This window comes from Podarcis pityusensis (assembly GCF_964106645.2).
Source record: "Podarcis pityusensis genome assembly, chromosome: Z".
NCBI lineage: Eukaryota > Metazoa > Chordata > Lepidosauria > Squamata > Lacertidae > Podarcis > Podarcis pityusensis.
The window spans coordinates 33,713,561-33,733,342 of NC_138044.1; the positions used below are offsets into that span (position 1 = coordinate 33,713,561).

The 19,782-nt window shown below is 42.7% G+C and overlaps 1 protein-coding gene across 2 annotated transcripts in view; it reads left to right on the forward strand.

Moving 5' to 3' along the window:
• Positions 1 to 16,571, forward strand: part of PCDH19 (protocadherin 19) — a 134,393-nt gene extending 117,822 nt beyond the window's left edge. For both annotated transcript variants that reach the window (XM_080990486.1, XM_080990487.1), the window contains exon 5: positions 12,637 to 16,571. In XM_080990486.1, the coding sequence (XP_080846612.1) occupies positions 12,637 to 13,229 (593 nt within the window). In that variant the 3' untranslated portion in view covers positions 13,230 to 16,571. The remainder of the gene's footprint in view (positions 1 to 12,636) is intronic.
• Positions 16,572 to 19,782: the final 3,211 nt, after the last annotated feature.

Consider the following 19,782-nt stretch of genomic DNA (forward strand, 5'->3'; position numbering starts at 1 on the left):
TGGGAACTCTCAGCTCCTGTGGTTTCTAGCCATTGACATTCAGAAGCATCCCTGCCTCCAGCTGGGGAGGCAGAACACAGCCAACACGTCCAGTAGCTCTCAAAAGCCCTCCCCTCCATGAATTTGCCCAGTGCTTTTTTTAAAGCCATCCAAGTAGGCTGCCATCACTGCCTTCTATGGGAACAAGTTGTACTGTTTAATTGTGTTCATGAAGAAGTACTTTCTTTTATCTATCTTGAATCTTCTAACAGGAGCAGCAGGAGCAGAGGAGGAGCAAAGCAGTGGCAATCTCTTCTCCGGCAGCCTGCACACTTGTGCACCAGTGTTTATTTTAGCATTACATTGAACTGTGCCAGGGTAAATAGTAGCAGGCCAGATGAACAAGCAGTCTGACCTCATAACAAGGCAAATTCCTTATGGCTGCTGAAATGAGTTTGCAATCAGGTGAACCATGGCTGATGAAATTTCAGAACTTGGAGAGGGGTTGGTGCTTATGGTCACTGAATAGTTACAGCAGTATTGTTGCTTTCTTTGACCATTTCCAGGAGGGCAGTGGTGAAAAGTAGAATAATTCTGGTGGTAATTTGGGAGTGCAGTCACAGCTGTTTTACTAGGGGTGGGGGAAGGCTCGCTTGCACCATTTTTTGGTCCTGACTCTTAGCCTGCTCTTTCAGATGTGGATGCCATTTTGTGTTACGACACTCCTATCACCCCATGGCAGCCATTTTGTGGCACCTGCAGCATTTTCTCATCATTTCAAATGTGCCCACTTGCTCAAAACACTTGGCGACTCCTGCATAAATACTTGTATCGTTAGCGTGCCAACTATCTTGAATGTAAGCACATGACATCCAGAATTCCCCTTGAAGCCTGTTTTGTCTTAAGCAAAACTTTTAGTAAGAAACAGTTTTGTCTGTATTGGTTTTCTTCAATGATGCTCAAAAGTAGGCAGACACCTGTGCCTTCTCTGCATGCTCTCTCTCTCTTCCATTTTTAAGAGACCCAGCTGCTTCAGTTCCCTCTGAGTATGAAATAGTCCAAATGGCTTCTACTTATATGCCTCTTCAAAATCCCTCTGACATAGATTGGAATGAATTGTGCTTCTCTCCACAAAATAGAAGCTCTGGGGTCTATTGTGATTGCCCAGGCTGCATAACCATACATGCCATCAGAGCATTTATCAGTGATATTAAATCCCTAAGCACTTGTACCTCAGTATGTTTCAACTTTGCCTCTGTGTCTGGTGCTGGAGATTCCATCACCAATAATTCAATTGCTTAGGAGAGCTGAGCAGGTCAGTCTTTCAATCTTGTTGTGTGCTCGGCTACAGTGAATTTGGATTTGAAATATATGGAAGTATATGTGGTCATATAGCACCCAAATGCCAGCTGATGCATATTTTAATTGCATGCACTGGGCACTTTTGTTCTCCCTTTCTATTCCAGAGCAGAGTCGGATGTAATATAAAATGAGATTTCACAGCGGTGTGTCCTTCAAGCAGAATGCATAAGTCGAGCTAGTGATTCCTACTGCATTTTCAATTTTGTATGGCAGGCATATTTATTTATTTACTTACATTGCCATAGTGCAGTTCTAACCATGCCTACACAGAACAGTTTTCTTCTAAGTGTGACCGTAGAAAGGTAAGGTACATTTAGGCTGAATTCGGAGAGGAAGGCCATATTGGTCTCAATGCTCTAAAAACAAGTGATGGTGCCAGTTTTTAGAATGGTGTTGGAGAAGGCTTGGAATGTTAATTTTATGCATTTCCCCTCTATCCCGAGCCCACTTGTGAATCAGGCCAAGCTTCCTAAACTTTGGGCAGAATGGGTTCTACCAGAGCTGTCCTTCCCTCTCTACTGTTCTTCCCCTTTCCATCCAAAATCAGCAGCGGCAGTAGTTAGGAGAGTCTTTACTAAAGGCTGCCCAGTGGCTCTCCGACACGGCAGCGATATGGCCTTGATTGTAAGGATCAGTGGGAACTACCAAGGGTCTAATCCCCCCATGAGCCACTGAAACTGCCTCTTCTTGTAAGTTTTGGAGAAACTGGGGAGAGTCTTCTGGATTGTAGTAGTGTAGCTTGCATAGGTGGGAGGAACGCCTCCAGGCCTCATTGTTCTCCTGGTAACAGTAGTGATCGTGAGAAGGCGAACTTTAGAACAGGGCTGGAAATAGCAACAATTTACTTTTGCAAAACGAATAATTTTATGTGAGGCAATCGGTTTTGATTCAACCTGAATCCAACAGGTTGGATCAAATCTAATATGGGCTTATTTGTGACAAATGAGAATGTTTTGGCCGTCCTAACCCTCCTTTTCCATACAAAGATACTGGCAGGGAAAGCTGACATTTTGGAAATGGAAGTTGTGCATCTAAGGAACATGACTTCCCCCCAGATAATCATGGAATCATTGTTTATTCCACACAGAGCTACAGTCCCCAAAGGCCCTTAACAAACTATAGCTCCCAGGATTCTTTGTTGGGAATCATGTACTTCCAATGTATGGTGTCTACATCTTCTCGCAGCCTTAACACCCACTGTTTCTAGCGGTTGCAGTTTGCTTACATTTTGCTGCGCTGATATGAAATCATTTGCATACCATCTCCCTGCCCCCAAACTGTAATTTCAGGTTCTCCCTATTTCAAGCTGCTCTTTGAAACCAGTTTTTGAGTAGCATATTTCTTGAAGCCCCCTGAAAGTGAAAACCCTCTTAGATATTAGAGTCACAGTCAAGTTTTCCTGATCTTATTAAACTACAGTGGTACCTTGGGTTAAGTACTTAATTCGTTCCAGAGGTCCGTTCTTAACCTGAAACTGTTCTTAACCTGAGGTACCAGTTTAGCTAATGGGGCCTCCCATTGCTGCCGGGCCGCCGGAGCACGATTTCTGTTCTCATCCTGAAGCAAAGTTCTTAACCTGAGGTACTGTTTCTGGGTTAGAGAAGTCTGTAACCTGAAGCGTATGTAACCTGAAGTGTATGTAACCGAGGTACCACTGTAGCTTCATCTGCTCAGTAGCAGCCTACCTCACAAATTTGAGGAGCAGATAAAAGGGGGTGGGGAGAGCTACCTATGCCACTCTTAAGAAAGGAACCCTGTGCACATTTTCTCGGAAGCAAGTCCTATTCAAGTCCCGTTTGGGAGCATGTCCCACTTGCTTAAAAGGTAAAGGTAAAGGGACCCCTGACCATTAGGTCCAGTCGTGACCGACTCTGGGGTTGCGGCGCTCATCTCACTTTATTGACCGAGGGAGCCGGCTTACAGCTTCCGGGTCATGTGGCCAGCATGACTAAGCTGCTTTTGGCGAACCAGAGCAGCGCACGGAAACGCCGTTTACCTACCCGCCGGAGCAGTACCTATTTATCTCCTTGCACTTTGACATGCTTCTGAACTGCTAGGTGGGCAGGAGCAGGGACCGAGCAACGGGAGCTCACCCCGTCACGGGGATTCGAACCGCCGACCTTCTGATCGGCAAGTCCTAGGCTCTATGGTTTAACTCACAGCGCCACCCGCGTCCCTTCCCACTTGCTTACTTCTAAGCAAATGCACACAGGATCAGGCTCTTTGGTGATGAAAATGCAATAGACAGCTAGATTTTTTTTTTGCTTTTAAAAGAGCACCCTGTACTTGCATCTTCTCCTTATTGAACCCACCTCACATTTCTCTGTTAACATGATCCAGGAAAAGTGCAGCAACCTAGTTCTGCGTTTTCAGTCTTGGCTCCAGTTTAAACCCATATCTGTTTGGGTGAATAAGAGGCTTAAAAAAAACCTAAAGCCTGGCCTGGTGTTGTGTTCAGTTGTCGGAGGAGGCTTGTTCACTCCCCCCACCCCATTCCACAGCTTACCCAGGGAGCTAGTAATGTGTTTCTGTAATAGACTTCTGTAAATGCAGTGAAACCGAGGGGGAGCCGCAGTCGTCAGGCAGCCGAGCTTAGCACACACTGTGGGCCTAACGGCGGGCAATTCCGGCATGATTTTTTAAAATTTTTTTTTGCTCCTGCAAGGTCCTATTTGTTTTCTGCTTCCTATCAGCACTGCTCCAACATCTTCCCAGAAAATAACCACCATTTCATCTCTGGGGCACCTCTGAGCTGGGCCTTCTGCCTCCCTCTGTGCCTTCCTGCCCCTTCCGGCTTCTTTATTTTAATGATATGGGCTTCATTCTGTCTTTAGGTGAGCGGCGGGGGAAGCGCCAGAGTTCCTCGCTACTCCTTTTTACCTAAGACTTCTGTGAAGCAATTTGGCAGCTCTGCAGCCAGCCCACATCTCAGAAAGCCTCACGGCTCAGACCTTCTCGAATCAATACAGACACAACATGTCTGTGGTTGGGGATCATTATTAGCTGCTTTGTGTGACAGTCCCTTGAGGTTGGAACAGAGGTGGTTGGAAAAACCGGGCTCACGGGGTTGTTAGCTGTACTTCTCTGAGAGAATGATATTTCTGCCACAGTTGGCTGAACTGAGGTCTTTTCATACAGGATGGGAATTGCTTTAAACTTTGACCATGGGAAGAAGGATTGGTTGTTAAACCATTCTGGGAACTGTAGCTCTGTATGGGGAATAGGGGTCTCCTCTCAGCACCCTTAACAAACCACATTTCCCATTATTCTTTTGGGGAAGCCAAGGCTGCTTAAAGTGGCATAATACTGCTTTAAGTGTATAGTGCAGATGGGTGCGCCCTTTCCTACTAATACACACACAGACACCCATGACACCCATGCTATTTTTGAGAAATATAATGCTTTGTTAATAATTTTGCAATTATTGGAATACTTGTATTACTTAAATACCCATATGGTCTATTGTATCATAATTTGTTTTGTTTTTTCTTCCTCTTTCATATTACTCTCTCACTAAAAACTTTTAATAAAAATATTTATTTTTTTTTAAAAACCCAACCACACACCTATGCCACTATTCCAGACCATGTTTTAAAATATGCATTCCCAGTGTTGTCATGTACAACTGCCAGACCTGTAGCCACGAATTTTGTGGTGAGAGAATCTAAAGGCTGTGTGGGGGGTGTGTGTGTGTGAATTTATGCAGACATACAGTCTATAAGTCATGACCATAAGAACAACAGCACCCCATGCAACAGCAAATGTTTCTCAATATATTATTATATATAGACTGCTTAAAAATGCAGGATATAAAATACAAAATCTTTCAACGCAATAAGGTGATGTTTTTGTTAGAAGACAGAGAAGGACATAGCTTTCCTCCTGTAATGTGGATGAGGAATCCAAATTGGTTTAATTTTAGTAATATGCTGAAAGGTTTTGCATTTAAAAATTGCATTTTGATTATGTACAATAATATATTGAGTAAAATTTGCTGTTTCTTAAGATCTCGGCTTACTTCATAGGGTTGTTCACATGTTGCATTTGACAATTCTGCAAGGGCTCTGGGTGAGGATGAGTACCAGAACTTGCATATGTCTAACTGGAGCTCAGGGAGAGATTGACAGCCTCACAGTTGCTAGGAGAGCATGCCTATATGGTTGTATTCAGCAGTGGTACGTCTGTTATACAGGCAGAAATCAAGCTGCTTCCCACTATTGTTGTGTGTGTTGGCATGCTGATTTTGCAAAAAGGTTAGGACTAGTGTTACAGATGCTGCAACTGCCATCACTTTCCAAGGACAACCCCCATTTCTTAATCCCTGTCCCTGGTAATTCAGTCTCCATTTTTTACTTTTCAGGCTGTCTTGTCAAAATGTCAGCGTGAGTTGCGAGCATTGCCATTCTTTGCAGTTCAGCCACTTCTCCAGGGTCTCTAAACCTTGGAGTGGAGAGTGGACTTGTCTCATCTTTGATGCACATGCATATTCATTGACACATGAAAACTAAGGTGTTATGCAGTGCACACCCTCCAATCTCAAACAGTGCAGTTGCTGTGGTGTATTCTGAACTCTGCAGGACCAGACCAAGTACCACCTAGTACAGCATTTATTTATTTTTGTGCAAATTCCAGAACTACGTGGTCCAGCATAAACTAATCAGCGGCCCACCAGTAGGCAGTCATCTACCTTCTGCCGTCCTCAGCACAGAGCTCTGGGCTTAAACCAGTGAGTCTGCTGCTCTCACACATTTTTTAAGCCTAGGATCTGTCACTTTGAGGCAATTCCAAACCTGGGCTGCAAAAACAGAAAGAGGTTGAAGGATGCCTAATGGCAGCTTAGCAACATCAATGGAGTACAGATAACTCAAAACTTACGGACAATTAACTTGTGTATATTCAGCTTTATGCACTTGGCAAATAATATAATAAAATGGGGGAGGAAAGGGGGAAACTGTCTGGGGCAAAAGACTTTTGGCAATCCCAGCCACCATCGAACCCAATGCATTTTGACTAAATGTGATTTTGCCTTTAGATTCTATCCCCAGGACGTAACCTTTGTGTAAGTTGAGAGTTGCCTGTATTTAGTTGCTCTCTCTTGTGTGACTGAAAGCATGGGCATGTCGTAGTATTCCTTCATGTCCCAAGCCTTTTGTCTCCTTTTGGGGACAACTGGAGATAGCTAATAGCTCTGTTGCTGCCACTCTTTAGATCTGCTGCCCTGCCTATTCTGCATTGAGGGGGAATATTATTGAGGGATGCTGCTGCTGCTACTAATAATACTAATACTAATACTAATACTAATACTAATACTAATACTAATACTAATAATATATTATACTTCACCCATCTGACTGAGTTACCCCAGCCACTCTGGGCAGCTTCCAACAAAAAATAAACAAAACATCAGGGAAGAGGAGAAGAATTCTGTCTCCTGCATAGATACAAAGAAGCCTGAATGGAGCATTAACCATCAATTTCCTAATTATTGTGAGGGGTATCACAGAACAACTTCCTAACCAGTAGAAACCATCTATGTACCCCTTAACTTTTATTATTAACCCCCACATTTGCAGTTGGACTGGGAGCTTTCTTTAAAAGCAAACAAATAAAGTTTATCAGTACAGTGGTGCCCCGCAAGACGAATGCCTCGCAAGACGGAAAACCCGCTAGACGAAAGGGTTTTCCGTTTTTCAATGCGCTTCGCAGGACGAATTTCCCTATGGGCTTGCTTCGCAAGACGAAAATGTCTTGCGAGTCTTGACATTTTTTTTCGCTCCCCCCCCTTTTTCTAAGCCGCTAAGCCTTTAATAGCCTTTTAGCAGCTAAGCCGCTAAGCCTTTAATAGCCGCTAAACCGCTAATAGCGCTAATCCGCTAAGCCGCTAATAGGGTTGCTTCGCAAGACGAAGAAACCACTAGACGAAGATACTCGCGGAACGGATTAATTTCGTCTTGCGAGGCACCACTGTATGCAGATTTCTGCATACAGTGCCAAGTCCCATGCTTATGCTGAATGCTAGAATACACACAGGTCTTCACAGTCATAAGTACTAGGTGCATGCATTGATACATAACGATCACCAGGATGCTGATTGAGGCATGGAATACCCAATCCCACGCTTGTGCAAAATACTAGAATATCATGGTCTTGACTTCAGCTGTTCATTTGGGGATGAACAGGAAGATAGAGACATTTATTCCTTTGTTTTTGCTCAAGAACTGAAAACAGCAAAGCCAACATTTTACTAGGCACCAGTATTTAAACACTTCTAAGCAGTGTGTTTGCATGTCTGGCAGCTTCATTTGCTGAGAATGAGAAGGGTCAGCAGCGCCCAGACCACAGTCACTTGCTGCTGCCACTTGAACGATGTGGTGGCTGCTCTGAAGGAGAGAGGAGCCTTAAAGACGCAAGATTCCATCCACTTGGTTTCTTCCTCTTTTGTTTCCCTGCCTTCCGCAAGTTCCTTAAGGTTTTCTTTTCTACAAGCTGATTACCTGTAAGTGCTAAAGCTGCTCTTTCTCTCTCCCCCTTTTCTCTTTTTTTGCTGCATTGTGTTATGTGCCAAGAATTTTTATTAGCCCCCTTTTTTGTGCTAGAATGTGGTGGAAATACAAATGGAGCTGAAAAGCAGAAGTTACATACACAGATGAACAAAGCACCCAAATGAACTATCTCCTCAGGCAGTTGGGATCCACCACTGTGGCTGAGTGGATACCAAGGTCTGTGTGTTTGCAAGGTGCGAGTGAGGTTCAGTACATCAAACTCTGAAGGTGTGATTTAGTTGTGGCTTTGGCTAATGTTATGGAAAATAAGGAAAGTGAGATGGAGCTGGAAGGTGGCTAATTAAAGAAGAATATTTTAGTCAAGAATTGGTATGGTCAAATGAAATGGGTTCTGTCTCAATCATGTTAGGAATATAGAAAGGAGCGTACAGGCTGTGACTGTTTTAGGCACATCTAATAGGTGCATGTCTGCGCACAAGCGCATCGTGCTGAACCTGGAAGTGACCTGAAAATGTTTGCAGGCTTTGTCAATGGTGTTTCAAATATATGCAATTTCACTTAAATGTGTGGTGCCTTGGTATGTAACTCCCGCTTCAGTTGGAAGTTGCCTGTATACCAAGTCAGACTGTCAATACAGTATTGTTCCCCCAGTGACAGTAGCTTTCCAGATGCTCAGACAAGGGTTTCACCTGTTCTGTGCTACCCAAGATCATTTTCACCGGAGATACTAGGGATTGGGCTCATGCTTTATTACTGAGGTAGGTCCAGGTTGTAAGAATGTACAAAGAGCCTTGCTTCATCATGGCATTCAAAGTGACCACCCAGATGTCTATGGGAAGCCCACAAGCAGAACAAGAATACAACAGTGCTCTTGCCACTCATGTTCTCCAGCAGTTGGTATTCACAGCCATGCCTGCCTCTGATACTAGCAGGCGTCAGCAACCTTTTTCAGCCATGGGCTGGTCCACCGTCCCTCAGACCTTGTGGTGGGCTGGACTATTTTTTTTGGGGGGGGGGAATGAACGAATTCCTATGCCCCACAAATAACTCAGGGATACATTTTAAATAAAAGGACACATTCTACTCATGTAAAAACACACTGATTCCCAGACCGTCTGCGGGCTGGATTGAGAAGGCAATTGGGCCGCATCCAGCCCACGGACCTTAGATTGCCTACCCCAGTACTAGAGGTTGTAAAAGGCCATCCTGGCCATTAGCTGTCGTTAGCCTTATCCTCTATGAATTTATTTTAAACCCCTTTTTCAAGCTATCCAACTTGGTTGCTGTTACTGCATCTTGTGGTGGCAAGAGGCTAACCCTGATATGTGTAATGAAGTTCAGGGTCCCCCTCCTTTTACCAATTCTATGACTGGCTGTTCTAGGGCACAGCCATTTAGGGTAGCTTGATAATTTCGCCCCTTTTTGTGACTGACGCATGCATTTACGCAGTCAATGTGAAGGTAATTGAAGTCACCCTTTACTACAACATTTCCTCCCTTGGATGCCTCCTTTATTTATGTGCTCTTTATTGTTAATACCAAGTAACAACAGGATAATACATATAGACAATTGTTGGTGCTCCTTTTGGTTGCATCTAGGATGGAAATCTCCAAGAGTTTGATAGAGATATTATTAGCACTTCATTAGCAGAAAATGAAATGCATAATAGATTATTCAGAGGGTCAGGAAACTCAATAGGCTTATAGAGCTGTGATGTTCACCTTTAACCTATGTTCATGAAGTTTTATCAGGCATTCACCCTCTAGGGACATGTAAGTCCTTTAAAAAAATGTGATTGGATCTCTTTGATAAGTGCCATGCATGAACTATTTAATGTTCTCTTGTATGTTCACTAAAACATTGTGAGACTATGTGAATTCAAGATTCATGTTTGGGTTATGGTTATTGCTTTATTGTTCAGAACACAGCATTTTGGTCCAGGAGGGGTGGGGGGACAATACATCCACAGTACTAAATTACCATAAAGCTATCCCAGAAGCCAGAACAATGAGAGGGATCGCTGCTTTCGCTGCGAATATTTTTTTTCTTGTTTTCCTCCTCCAAAAACTAGGTGCGTCTTATAGTCTGGTGCGTCTTATAGAGCAAAAAATACGGTACTTCCTATGGCTTTTTGGGGGGGGGAGGGGGGTCTATAGCTGCTTTGTCATGTGGAGTGATATCACTTCCAATGTACCCTTTGCTGTCCTTCCTAGTATAGAGCATGTTAAATATAACAACTAGCTTTCAGGGGGCATTTGGGCTGATGGATAATTAGACATTCATACCCTCTTTTGCCCTGTTCCTTTGTGTTAGAAAAAAAACCCCAAATCATTTTTTTATTTGCAAATTTAAAAAGTAAAAGAAAGGGGGAAAGGGAAAAAAGAATTAATATAAATAAAATATAGATACAGCTACCACTACTATTAATAATATACAATATCAGTTCACATTATGGAAACAATAACTGTCAGTACACGCAACTTAAATTAAATAGATAAGTTAACATAAAGTCTCCAGATGGCCAAATAGGTTTCCATGTGAGATTGATATCTATATGCAATATGTTCAAATGCCGCCAGGGCCCTGAGGTCCTCAGACCAATGCATGGACAGTGAATATTTATCCTTCCAGGCTCAAAGTACTGTATAAGTCCTTTAGCAATCATAAGAGCTCACAAAGTTAACTTTTGTTTTTCTGTTGTTAATCCTCATACTGTGGCCAAGTAGTAAAACAAGCATCATTTAGTCGCCCCTAAGTAACTGTGGCACATCACCTGGCATGAGTAAATATCTGGCTACATGGTGAATCTGAGCAGAATTCTTGTTTATAGCCCCTCTCAGACTGGTAGGTGCCTACAAACACCACTGCAGTTCTGTTGGAAATCAAGTACAAATCAACTAAAGTATAAAAAGAGGAGCCAGCAAAATTCATTGCCTGGTGTGGAGTTTATACTTGGATATCTCATGTCGAGCAAGGTTTAAAGCACAATGCCTTTTAGCGCTGGCAATAGGAAGAAGAAAATGCTGACTCCTACGCAGCTAGCCACGCAGGCTGAACGTGGTTTAATTTATTTCCCATCGTAATGTGTTTCCCTTCAGCTTTTTGTTCTGACAGCAGCAGCAGAAATTCTGAACGACACCTAGCCTGTTGGAGGCTGAACTTCAACCTGTTAAAATAATAATAGAAGTGGGGGCAGGGGAGAGAAACCCACTGCGATAAAAACAGCCCTTTAAAATGTCACTTTGCCAATGTCTACTACTTGTTATAGAAACGAGAGGTGTGTATATGGGATTAAAAATAGGCAGAATCGCAGTTCTCCTGGAAATCTACCCTACAAACGTAGGTAGTAGGTTTTATGCCAATTTAGCTGTTAATGGATTCCCTAGTGTCCTTGCAGGTAATTCCTTTTCTACATGCCTTATAGTAGGGGTGGGGGAGCCTTTTTCAAGGGCTGCATTCCTGCACGTGCAACTTCCCGGGGGCCACATGTCAGTGGCAGTTGGGGCCAAAGGCAAAGATCAACGGGCACGACGCTTCCCTTTGTATGGCAAGAAGACTGTATTCTAGCCATGCAAAAGTCAGAGATTCTTATACACCCCACCACTTGCAATCAGGTAAGCAGGAGGCACTGTCACAAGACATTCCTCCAGGCAGGAGCCCTTGAAAAATGTGTGGATCAGTTCTGGAGAGAGTCCTAAGGGCCTCATAAAGAGCACTTGGGGGCCACATTCAGCCCATAGGGCTGAAGTTGCCTGTCTGTGGCTTACATAATCACAATTCCAACAATTTCCCTGGGAGAAGAAATGATTGCTGAACTACTTTATCTGTGGTGTAGTTATGCCCTCAAACACTAATTGGTTTTCTTTTTTAAAAAAACCGCTGGCTGAAGTAGGAATATAAAACCACACCAGAGGCATGTGTATCTGACCAAAAGTATTCAGGTATACTTAGTTGTCTGCACCAAGCGGTCATATTCAACCAATTACTACTAATAAGAAATCAAGTTCCCAGGATTCTCTGTGCAGAGAGCATGACTCTCGAGCCATTAGAGAGCTGTGGTGTAGATACGCCTGTTCCCAGGGCATTGTCTGAAGGCACATAAGACAATCTTGCTGAAACTAAGCAGTTTCTGGGTCTGGTGACTAGATGGAAGTGTGTTTTTGATTTGATATGATGTGATATGATATGATGTACTGTACTGTACTGTACATTGTCCCAACCACTCATACTACTGATGATATAATGGTCTTAAATGATAGCTAGATTTTTTTTATAACCCAGTCTGCATCTGTACTGGCCCTGTTTTTAAGTGTTTTTATATATGGAACAGTTTGTAATTGTACTTACACTTCTTTTGTTTTATAGTTGTTTTGTTTGTTTTATAACTATATATAATTTTGTAGTGAACACAACCTGGTAAGGGTATTGGGAAGAAGTAATAATAATAATAATAATAATTTCTCTCTCTCTTACATACTACATATATTCCAAATGGTTGAATTGTTTTTAATAGCATTGTGTATGATTGCGCCTCTGCACCAATAGTTGGCTTTTATATTTTTAATTATTTGTAGTTTGTTCCCCAGAAGAAGGAACCTGCCTTCTGAAATGTGATGAAATGCAATAAATCTTCCAAGCTGGCAATTTTGAGAACAAGTTTCTTCTCTGCATTCTTCCTTGTAGTGTCGTTTATCAATAGGTCTTGGAGCTAAGCCTCAGCAAGTGAACATTTCGGATTGGGTGTAGCAGCTCATGATAGATCACCTGCCCTTCTTTGTCTTTCTCTCTACAGATCAGAGTGAGGGATTTCATTGCCGGGAAGAGTGCCGGATCCTTGGCCATTCTGACCGATGCTGGATGCCCCGGAACCCTGTGCCCAGCCGAGCAAAATCCCCTGAGCATGGAAGGAATGTCGTGTCCCTCTCCATAGAAGCTACCACTGTGGATACAGAGCTTTATGAAGACTGTAGCACAAAGAGAACTTTTGCAACATTTGGCAAAGAGGGGAGTGAACCTGTCTCCGAGGAGCGGGGCCCAGTCAACTCGAAAGGTAAAAGAACAGTGGATCCGCCCATCTGTAGCCCGAAGGTAAACGGTGCCGTCCGGGAGGCAGGGAATGGTTGTGAAGCTGTCAGCCCCATCATGTCGCCTATCCACCTGAAGAGCCCCTTGTCTGGCAAACCATCAGTGTCCTACAACGTAATGCACTGCCCAGGAAGTCGCGACCTGGAGCCGTTTGTAAACAATGGCCCTTCTCGGCCCATTGAGGCGGAGCCGAGGGGTGCAGACAGTGAAAATATCATGCATGAGATTAACCCTCTTCTGCAAGAATGTAGAGAGAAGGACTCACCTGGTGTGAAGAGGCTAAAGGACATAGTACTCTAAGTTGCACTGTAAAGGAAAGGAAACAACAGTACTGGATGTGTGTATTGTTTCTAATGGCTTACTGATGGTTCACAAATTCGCTGTATTTAAAAGCTTTCCCTAAATGTATTGTTTATTAAAAAAAAATGAAGCTATCATTAATGTGACAATCCCACATGGTTCAACAGGCAGCAGGGGTGTTGGTCTAAGTAAAAGTAGCACCATTCTTCAGCTTCTCCCCACTATGGTAGAAGTGGTGGCATTTCAGTGGTTGGAAGTATTATCTATGAAGTATTTTCAATTTATATATTTTTGTAGCTCAAAAACTCTTATTATGAAATGGCATTCTGTATGAAGAATTGGATCTAAAAAACCCCCAACGAAACAAAAATCACTAAAGGAAAAACCACACCACACACCTCAGTTTCAAGTAATCTCTAGGAACATAATTAGCTGCCTTCTACTGAGTCAGACCATTGGTCCATCTAGTTTAGTATTGTCTTCTATTCTGATTGGCAGTGGTTCTCCAGGGTTTCAGACCAGGAGTCTTTCCTAACCCTATCTGGAGATGCTGAACCACTGAGATGGCTCTTCCCCTTAGTACTCCCCTTGTCATGCCTCCATACTTCAGCAATGGGGAGCTTGTTTGCCATGGCAAACTGGAGATTGGGTTGCCCTGATCGGCAGTTTTGGTGCACTTGTGGGAGCTCTGATGTGCAAGATGGGGCCACTTCAATGTGTTCCATGCTGGAAGGGGCTCTATGCTCAACATCTCCAAATGTACATTAGCACCCCATGGAGTTATGGACTGTGGCCGGTGAATTTTCTGTCTCATCCCACACCCAGAGCCTAATTTGTATTTTTTAAGATGTTGCTCTTTTGCTGTGGACACCCCTGCCTTTGGAAACCTTTTGCTGCCACATGCTTCTCTGTACTATTATCGTATTTGATATTGCAAATTCCTGTATGTCTAGTGATGGGAAATGCTTTCAAGTTCGTTTTCTTTTTTTCGTTCCTTTTCTTCAAACAAACAAACAATCTTAAGACCTGGAGAAACTGCAAAATTTAGAGCCAATCTTGTCATAGCTCTTTGTCATTTTGCCAGATGATTGTACCACATACTATCTTCACCACTGTGCAGTGTTTCTTCCCCAGGTCTTTTAGGGGTTATCTAGCATCTCATTTGCAGTTGTTAGATGCACTGTCTTGAAATTTTTATGAGATCAATTTCTCCCCCCTCCCACCCTTTTCCTTTTCCTTGCATTTCCAAGGAAGAATATGACATTATTTCTCCAAAACGACATGCTGGTTCCCTGCTGCAAATCTCCCATTTTTATTTTACCTATCTAGGAACCAGAAGAATAGGATGCTTTAAAGGCCTAATTTATGTATGTTGTAGGCCACAGGTTAAATCATTACTCGTGTAAACATTTCAAGCACATTCCTGACTTGCTTAAATGTACTTACCACATGCATCATCCCATTTTCCATATGGCTGGTCTAGGCAACTGTGCTGTTGACATCCTAACACCTCATGAGAACAGGCCAGCAAATGTTTACGCCCATTTATATGTAGCAGCATGGAATGCTTACATGAATAATGGCCTTGCCATTATATATATTCAAGTTAGTATTTGCTTAACTACATTGTCCACTGTTTCAAAATCACAATCACATGGGCACAGCTCGGCAGACCACCCACTTTCTTGAGGTGCTCCATACTTCAGGTGGACGAAGTCCAAATTGTTTTATTGCAATCCTAAACTGTAATTTCATTTGGGACATTTGTGATGGCTCCAGAAACAGTGGTCTTTGTTCATGGCTATTCCATTTCCCCACCCCCTAAAATTCTGAAATACCGTACAGCGTAGAGTACTCCTCTTCCCTCCTTCCTTGGGAACTAAATAGGGCTTGCACTTTTACTCTTAGCCCCCCCCCCCCAAGAAACTTTTTAGTGTGTGTAAAAGGGGAGGGGAGGGATGCCACCCATGTTAATTTGCATTAGTAAAAACTCCTCCTCTGGGTGTGCCTCTTGATTGGAATCAGGGAAGCACTGAGCAAAGAGTCCCCCAGGGACGCACGGAGAAACTTCAGAAAATGAAGTTTTGTGCTTTCTTTGGCAGTAACTGATTGATCTAATCATGCCTGTGGCAAAGACATGGTATAATTATCTGCCCTTAGCAGAAACTGATCAGAAGGAGGTTGGAGGAAGTTAGTGTAGTCGATCCGGTAGAGGCACAGCATGTCTGGATGGGTACTCTTCACAGCACATTACAATGTGTTTAGCAGATTGGCTTGGATTTTCCAAACTTTTCAGAATTGATTCATCCATTCATCATGAGCCAGGTGCATGGGGTGGGGTGTAGGGGTGGGGGGGGCACCCATCCAGAAGCAGATAAGCTGTGTGACTTACTCTGTTTATCAAAGTTTATCAAACTGAGTGCAAAAATGTAGGTACATTTGAGTGCTAGTGTGAATGTGTGTTTGCACATCCTCACGGGATGCTCTTTTGAATGCTGGGGTTAATTCGGTTTTCTTCGTGCCCCATGGAAGTAGTGAAACTAGGCAATAGAAAACGTGCATCAAAGAACAGACAGACTGGCAGAGCAGTCATTACACATGCCTACTCAGAAGTTATTGTATTCAGTTAAGTGAGTGTGTTTTGGAATCGTAGCCTAAATATGAGAAGAGGGCTGCTGATCGCTATGGATATATCCCTTTCATTCGAAGCAAGAACATTGGTGAATCATTCCCACCCACGTCAAACTATTTTGCGTGGCTACAAAATTTGCACGTGTGAAATTGTGAAGTGATGCCCATCCCATCCCCATAAGAAACATTTGGTAAAAAAAGGAGGGACAAATTTAGTTGAATTGAATGGAATGTTTATTATTATTATTACTAGTTTTATTTCCCACTGGATAATTTTTCAGTGATGGTTGGGAACACAGGTTAGGGCTATTGCTCTTGCTATTAGCCCTACATTTGATAGAATTTGCTGCTCTACAACATACTCCTCAGAGCTTGGAGATCACTGGGAAGGAAATATATTGCTGTTTCAACACTTGCTCTGCCAATCAACAGAAAATAATGGTTTCTAGAGAAACAATCTTCCTGGCTCTAACCTATCTTGATAAAAAAAAAATTAGTCACTTTTGATTTATTTAAATTAAAAAATAGCTACAGAAAAACAGCCTCCAATCTTTATCGGACTGCAGATCAAATAAGCTGGAGTAATTTCTTTTCTTTAGAAAAAGGTAGAGAAAATGGATAGGCCTTGGTGTTCTGCTTTTTCATGCAGTTATCTAATTTATAGACTGTCAGTGTGCTTTTTTTGCCCAATAAGTTGAAAGTTGCCTTTTTTTTTTAAAAAAAAGAAAATTTAATGAAATCACGCCCACTTAATTGCTGTTGACTTATTCCTAACTCTTGGAAACATGATCCTTTGATAGGACCTGATCCATAGGTACTGCTAGTGTAAAAAGACCCTCACATTTGCGATAGGCACCAAGATCTGAGTGCTAGCAAGATCCAGTCTGCATGCATTATGTATTTGGAAGAGCAGGAGAAGGATTCCAGCCAGCAGCTGGGAAAGAACAGAAGGGATGGCCCAGTGCCCTGCTTTAGCAAACTGTCAAGACCATGGGAGTGCAAGAGGTATTTGGAGCTATAATGCCAACAGCGGTAAGAGTTTGGCTCCTGGGTCACCTGGCTCACAAGATTCTGCTTAATATCCCAGCATGACACACACACCCCTTTCACAGTTCCCACCTCCAACCAGCGCTGATTTCACAGGACTCATTGTATGAGATTTGTGGCATTTTGTAATTTGTAGATCCATAGGCGAAAACATTGCGCTTACTGACATTAGCCACTTTCATGCTTCACTAGTGTTGGATCCTTGTCCAAGTAGAGCAGCTGTTCTGTGTGTAGGGAGAAAAAGCACATCAAGAAATCAATGCCCTCTGTCCATAGGTTGCTCTGGAAGAAAATTCTGTAGTGTGCAAGTGTTGGCACATGCAAAAGCAAATGACTCAGTGGGTGCATGTGCACTGTTGTGTCATCTCATAGGCCATGGGCCCAACTTCGTCAGTACTGCCTACACTGATGACCAGTAGCTTTCCGGGGTTTCAGACAGGAGATTACTGTGATTGAATCTGGAACCCTTTGCATATGAATTATGTGCTCTACAACTAAGCTGCAGCCCTTCCTATGAAAGCTCCCCAGCAGCAAGGACTTCTTCATTCATTTCACTGAAGGGCCATTCATTTCAATGAAGGATTTGTAGGCCATTCATCCTTTGAAATGAATGGGCCAATATACAAATGCAAGGGCTGCCCGTGCTTGTTGTAGAGCATGCAAAGCTCCAGATAGGGGGATCACTGTTGCGCCTGAGCCATCCCTCATTGCCTTTATCAAAGATAGGATTGCAAATATTTTTCACTGCCACCATTTCACTGTTATTTTCAATTCATGGAAAGTCATATTAGCACCCTGCAAAACGTTCTCCACTGTCAAACTTGCTTTGCTTACCTGTTGAATCAGCGTAGCATTCCCCCCCGCCCCCGGTCAGGTATAATATGGATTTTGATTTGCAGCAATGCTTTTTATTCACACTTGTAATTTAATCAGTGCTTATTCTCTGAGTATCTAGCTCCAAAGATACCATAACACGAGTGGATTTATGGGTAGTTCATTTTAGAAGGGGGGAAACACCCTCTGCCTACTTGCAAGACTAGCCGTCAGGCAGTTCCTCTCACAAGTCAAATTATACTTTTTCCTCCCAGGAACATCCATTTTGTTGTTGTTTGAATGAAATTTACAAAGGCAGTAGCGTGGGAAGGGCTGGTAAAATATGATTCATGGCTGGAATGAACATGAGCATTTAACTGTATTGTCAAGATGAGGCTGTTGCCATTTCCCTTGTTTTATTGTGAAGCTGGAGATGGCTTGTGGATCACACACATTGTGCAGAAGTGAACTATGTTTTCCTTTTTTTTTTCCAAATAGGAAACAAGTTGTAAAGAACACGTTATCCAATTAATATGTTGAAATTACTCTTGGAGAGGGGGCGGGGCGGGAAAGAGAAAAAAAGAGAGAAACTAATCACAAATGGAAACTTCATTTGTCGATCAATGGGGGAAATTGATTATCGTGTTGGTACAGCTGCCTTTGCAGCTTTAGATAATCGTTGACCCGGCATAGAAGTTGTATTCACTTTAGTGGAGGAACCCGGCAAGATTTTCACCGTGGCATTGGTGAAAATGGATTTGTTACTGGCATCAGCTGACGTTCAGCTGATTCAAGCTGGGATCTTGTAATCTTTATGACAAAGAGCTGACCTGGCAGAAGCTTGTGTTTTTCAGCAACGGATGCCACCTGGCGCTAATCAAATGCCAAGGTCTAAAGTTGCAGAAATGTTTGAAGTCCTGCAGCAGCAGCAAAGGAGAAAAAGAGACGCGTCGCGATGCTAAAGACACTTGTGTTGCCCGCTTAGCAGTGGAAAGATTTTGGTGGGACTTGAGTTTTCTCCTGCTTTCTCACGTGTCTCTGCTGCTGATAATATGAAGAACAAAACTTGTTGTATATGCTGATATGTATGTTATGTACATTTTCACAGTGATTGAATCATTGTAAACAGGGAAAAATGGGGTGGGGTGGGGGAAATAATCACCATGCTGTCTATTTTATGAAGATGATAAAGCAGCTTTATTAAATTATTACAACTCTGTTTGAAAAGAATGGTGTACCTGCCACATTGTTTTTTTCTTTCTTAAAAAAACCTGATGCAAACTGTTTTCCCCACTTTGATGTGATTTTTATTTCTCTGCTTCAAGAATCTAATGCATTTTAGTATTAAAGGCAATTATTGAATAAAATGGAAAATAAGTGTTTGGTTAAATCTGCCTGTGTGGGTTTGCTTGTCAACTGAAGTAGATTTGTGTTTGTAGGGTTGTTTTTTTTTAAAAAAAAATATCGGTCCAGCAAGAAGTGCCCAGAGAAGCAGAATCACTCTTGCTGCACATCCTTCTCTATTCCTTTATCTAGACACGTTGGTGTATTCCTTCCCTGTCCCACATATTTTGTGCTGAGCTATCTTTCAAAAAGTGAAAATCCAGACACAAAAGTTTTTGAACTTTATTTGCAAAATCTCAAAAAAGAGAGGTTTTTGAGATATTTTTAAGGAAATTTGCCAAAATCTAGAGTCCCGACAAGGGTTGCTATATTTTCCTGGACATTTCAGCCATTTTCACCTGGACACTGCTTCCAAAGACCAAATCCTGGCTATGTCCAGGAAATTCTGGACGTACGGCAATCCTAGCGGAGCCCTTGCATGCATAGCCTGCTTTGGAACTTAAGACCTTATACCAAGTCAGGCCATTGGTCCATCTAGTTTAGTATTGTCTAAACTTATTGGCAGTGGCTCCCCAGAGTTTCACTCAGGAGTTCTGCCCAGCCCTACTTGGAGATTCCTGGGGTTTTCTGTGTGCATTCTGCCACTGCACAAGAGACCTTCCCTGCTGTGAATATTCTTGCAAATCTACTTCACCAAAAACAAATGGGGCCACTTTTG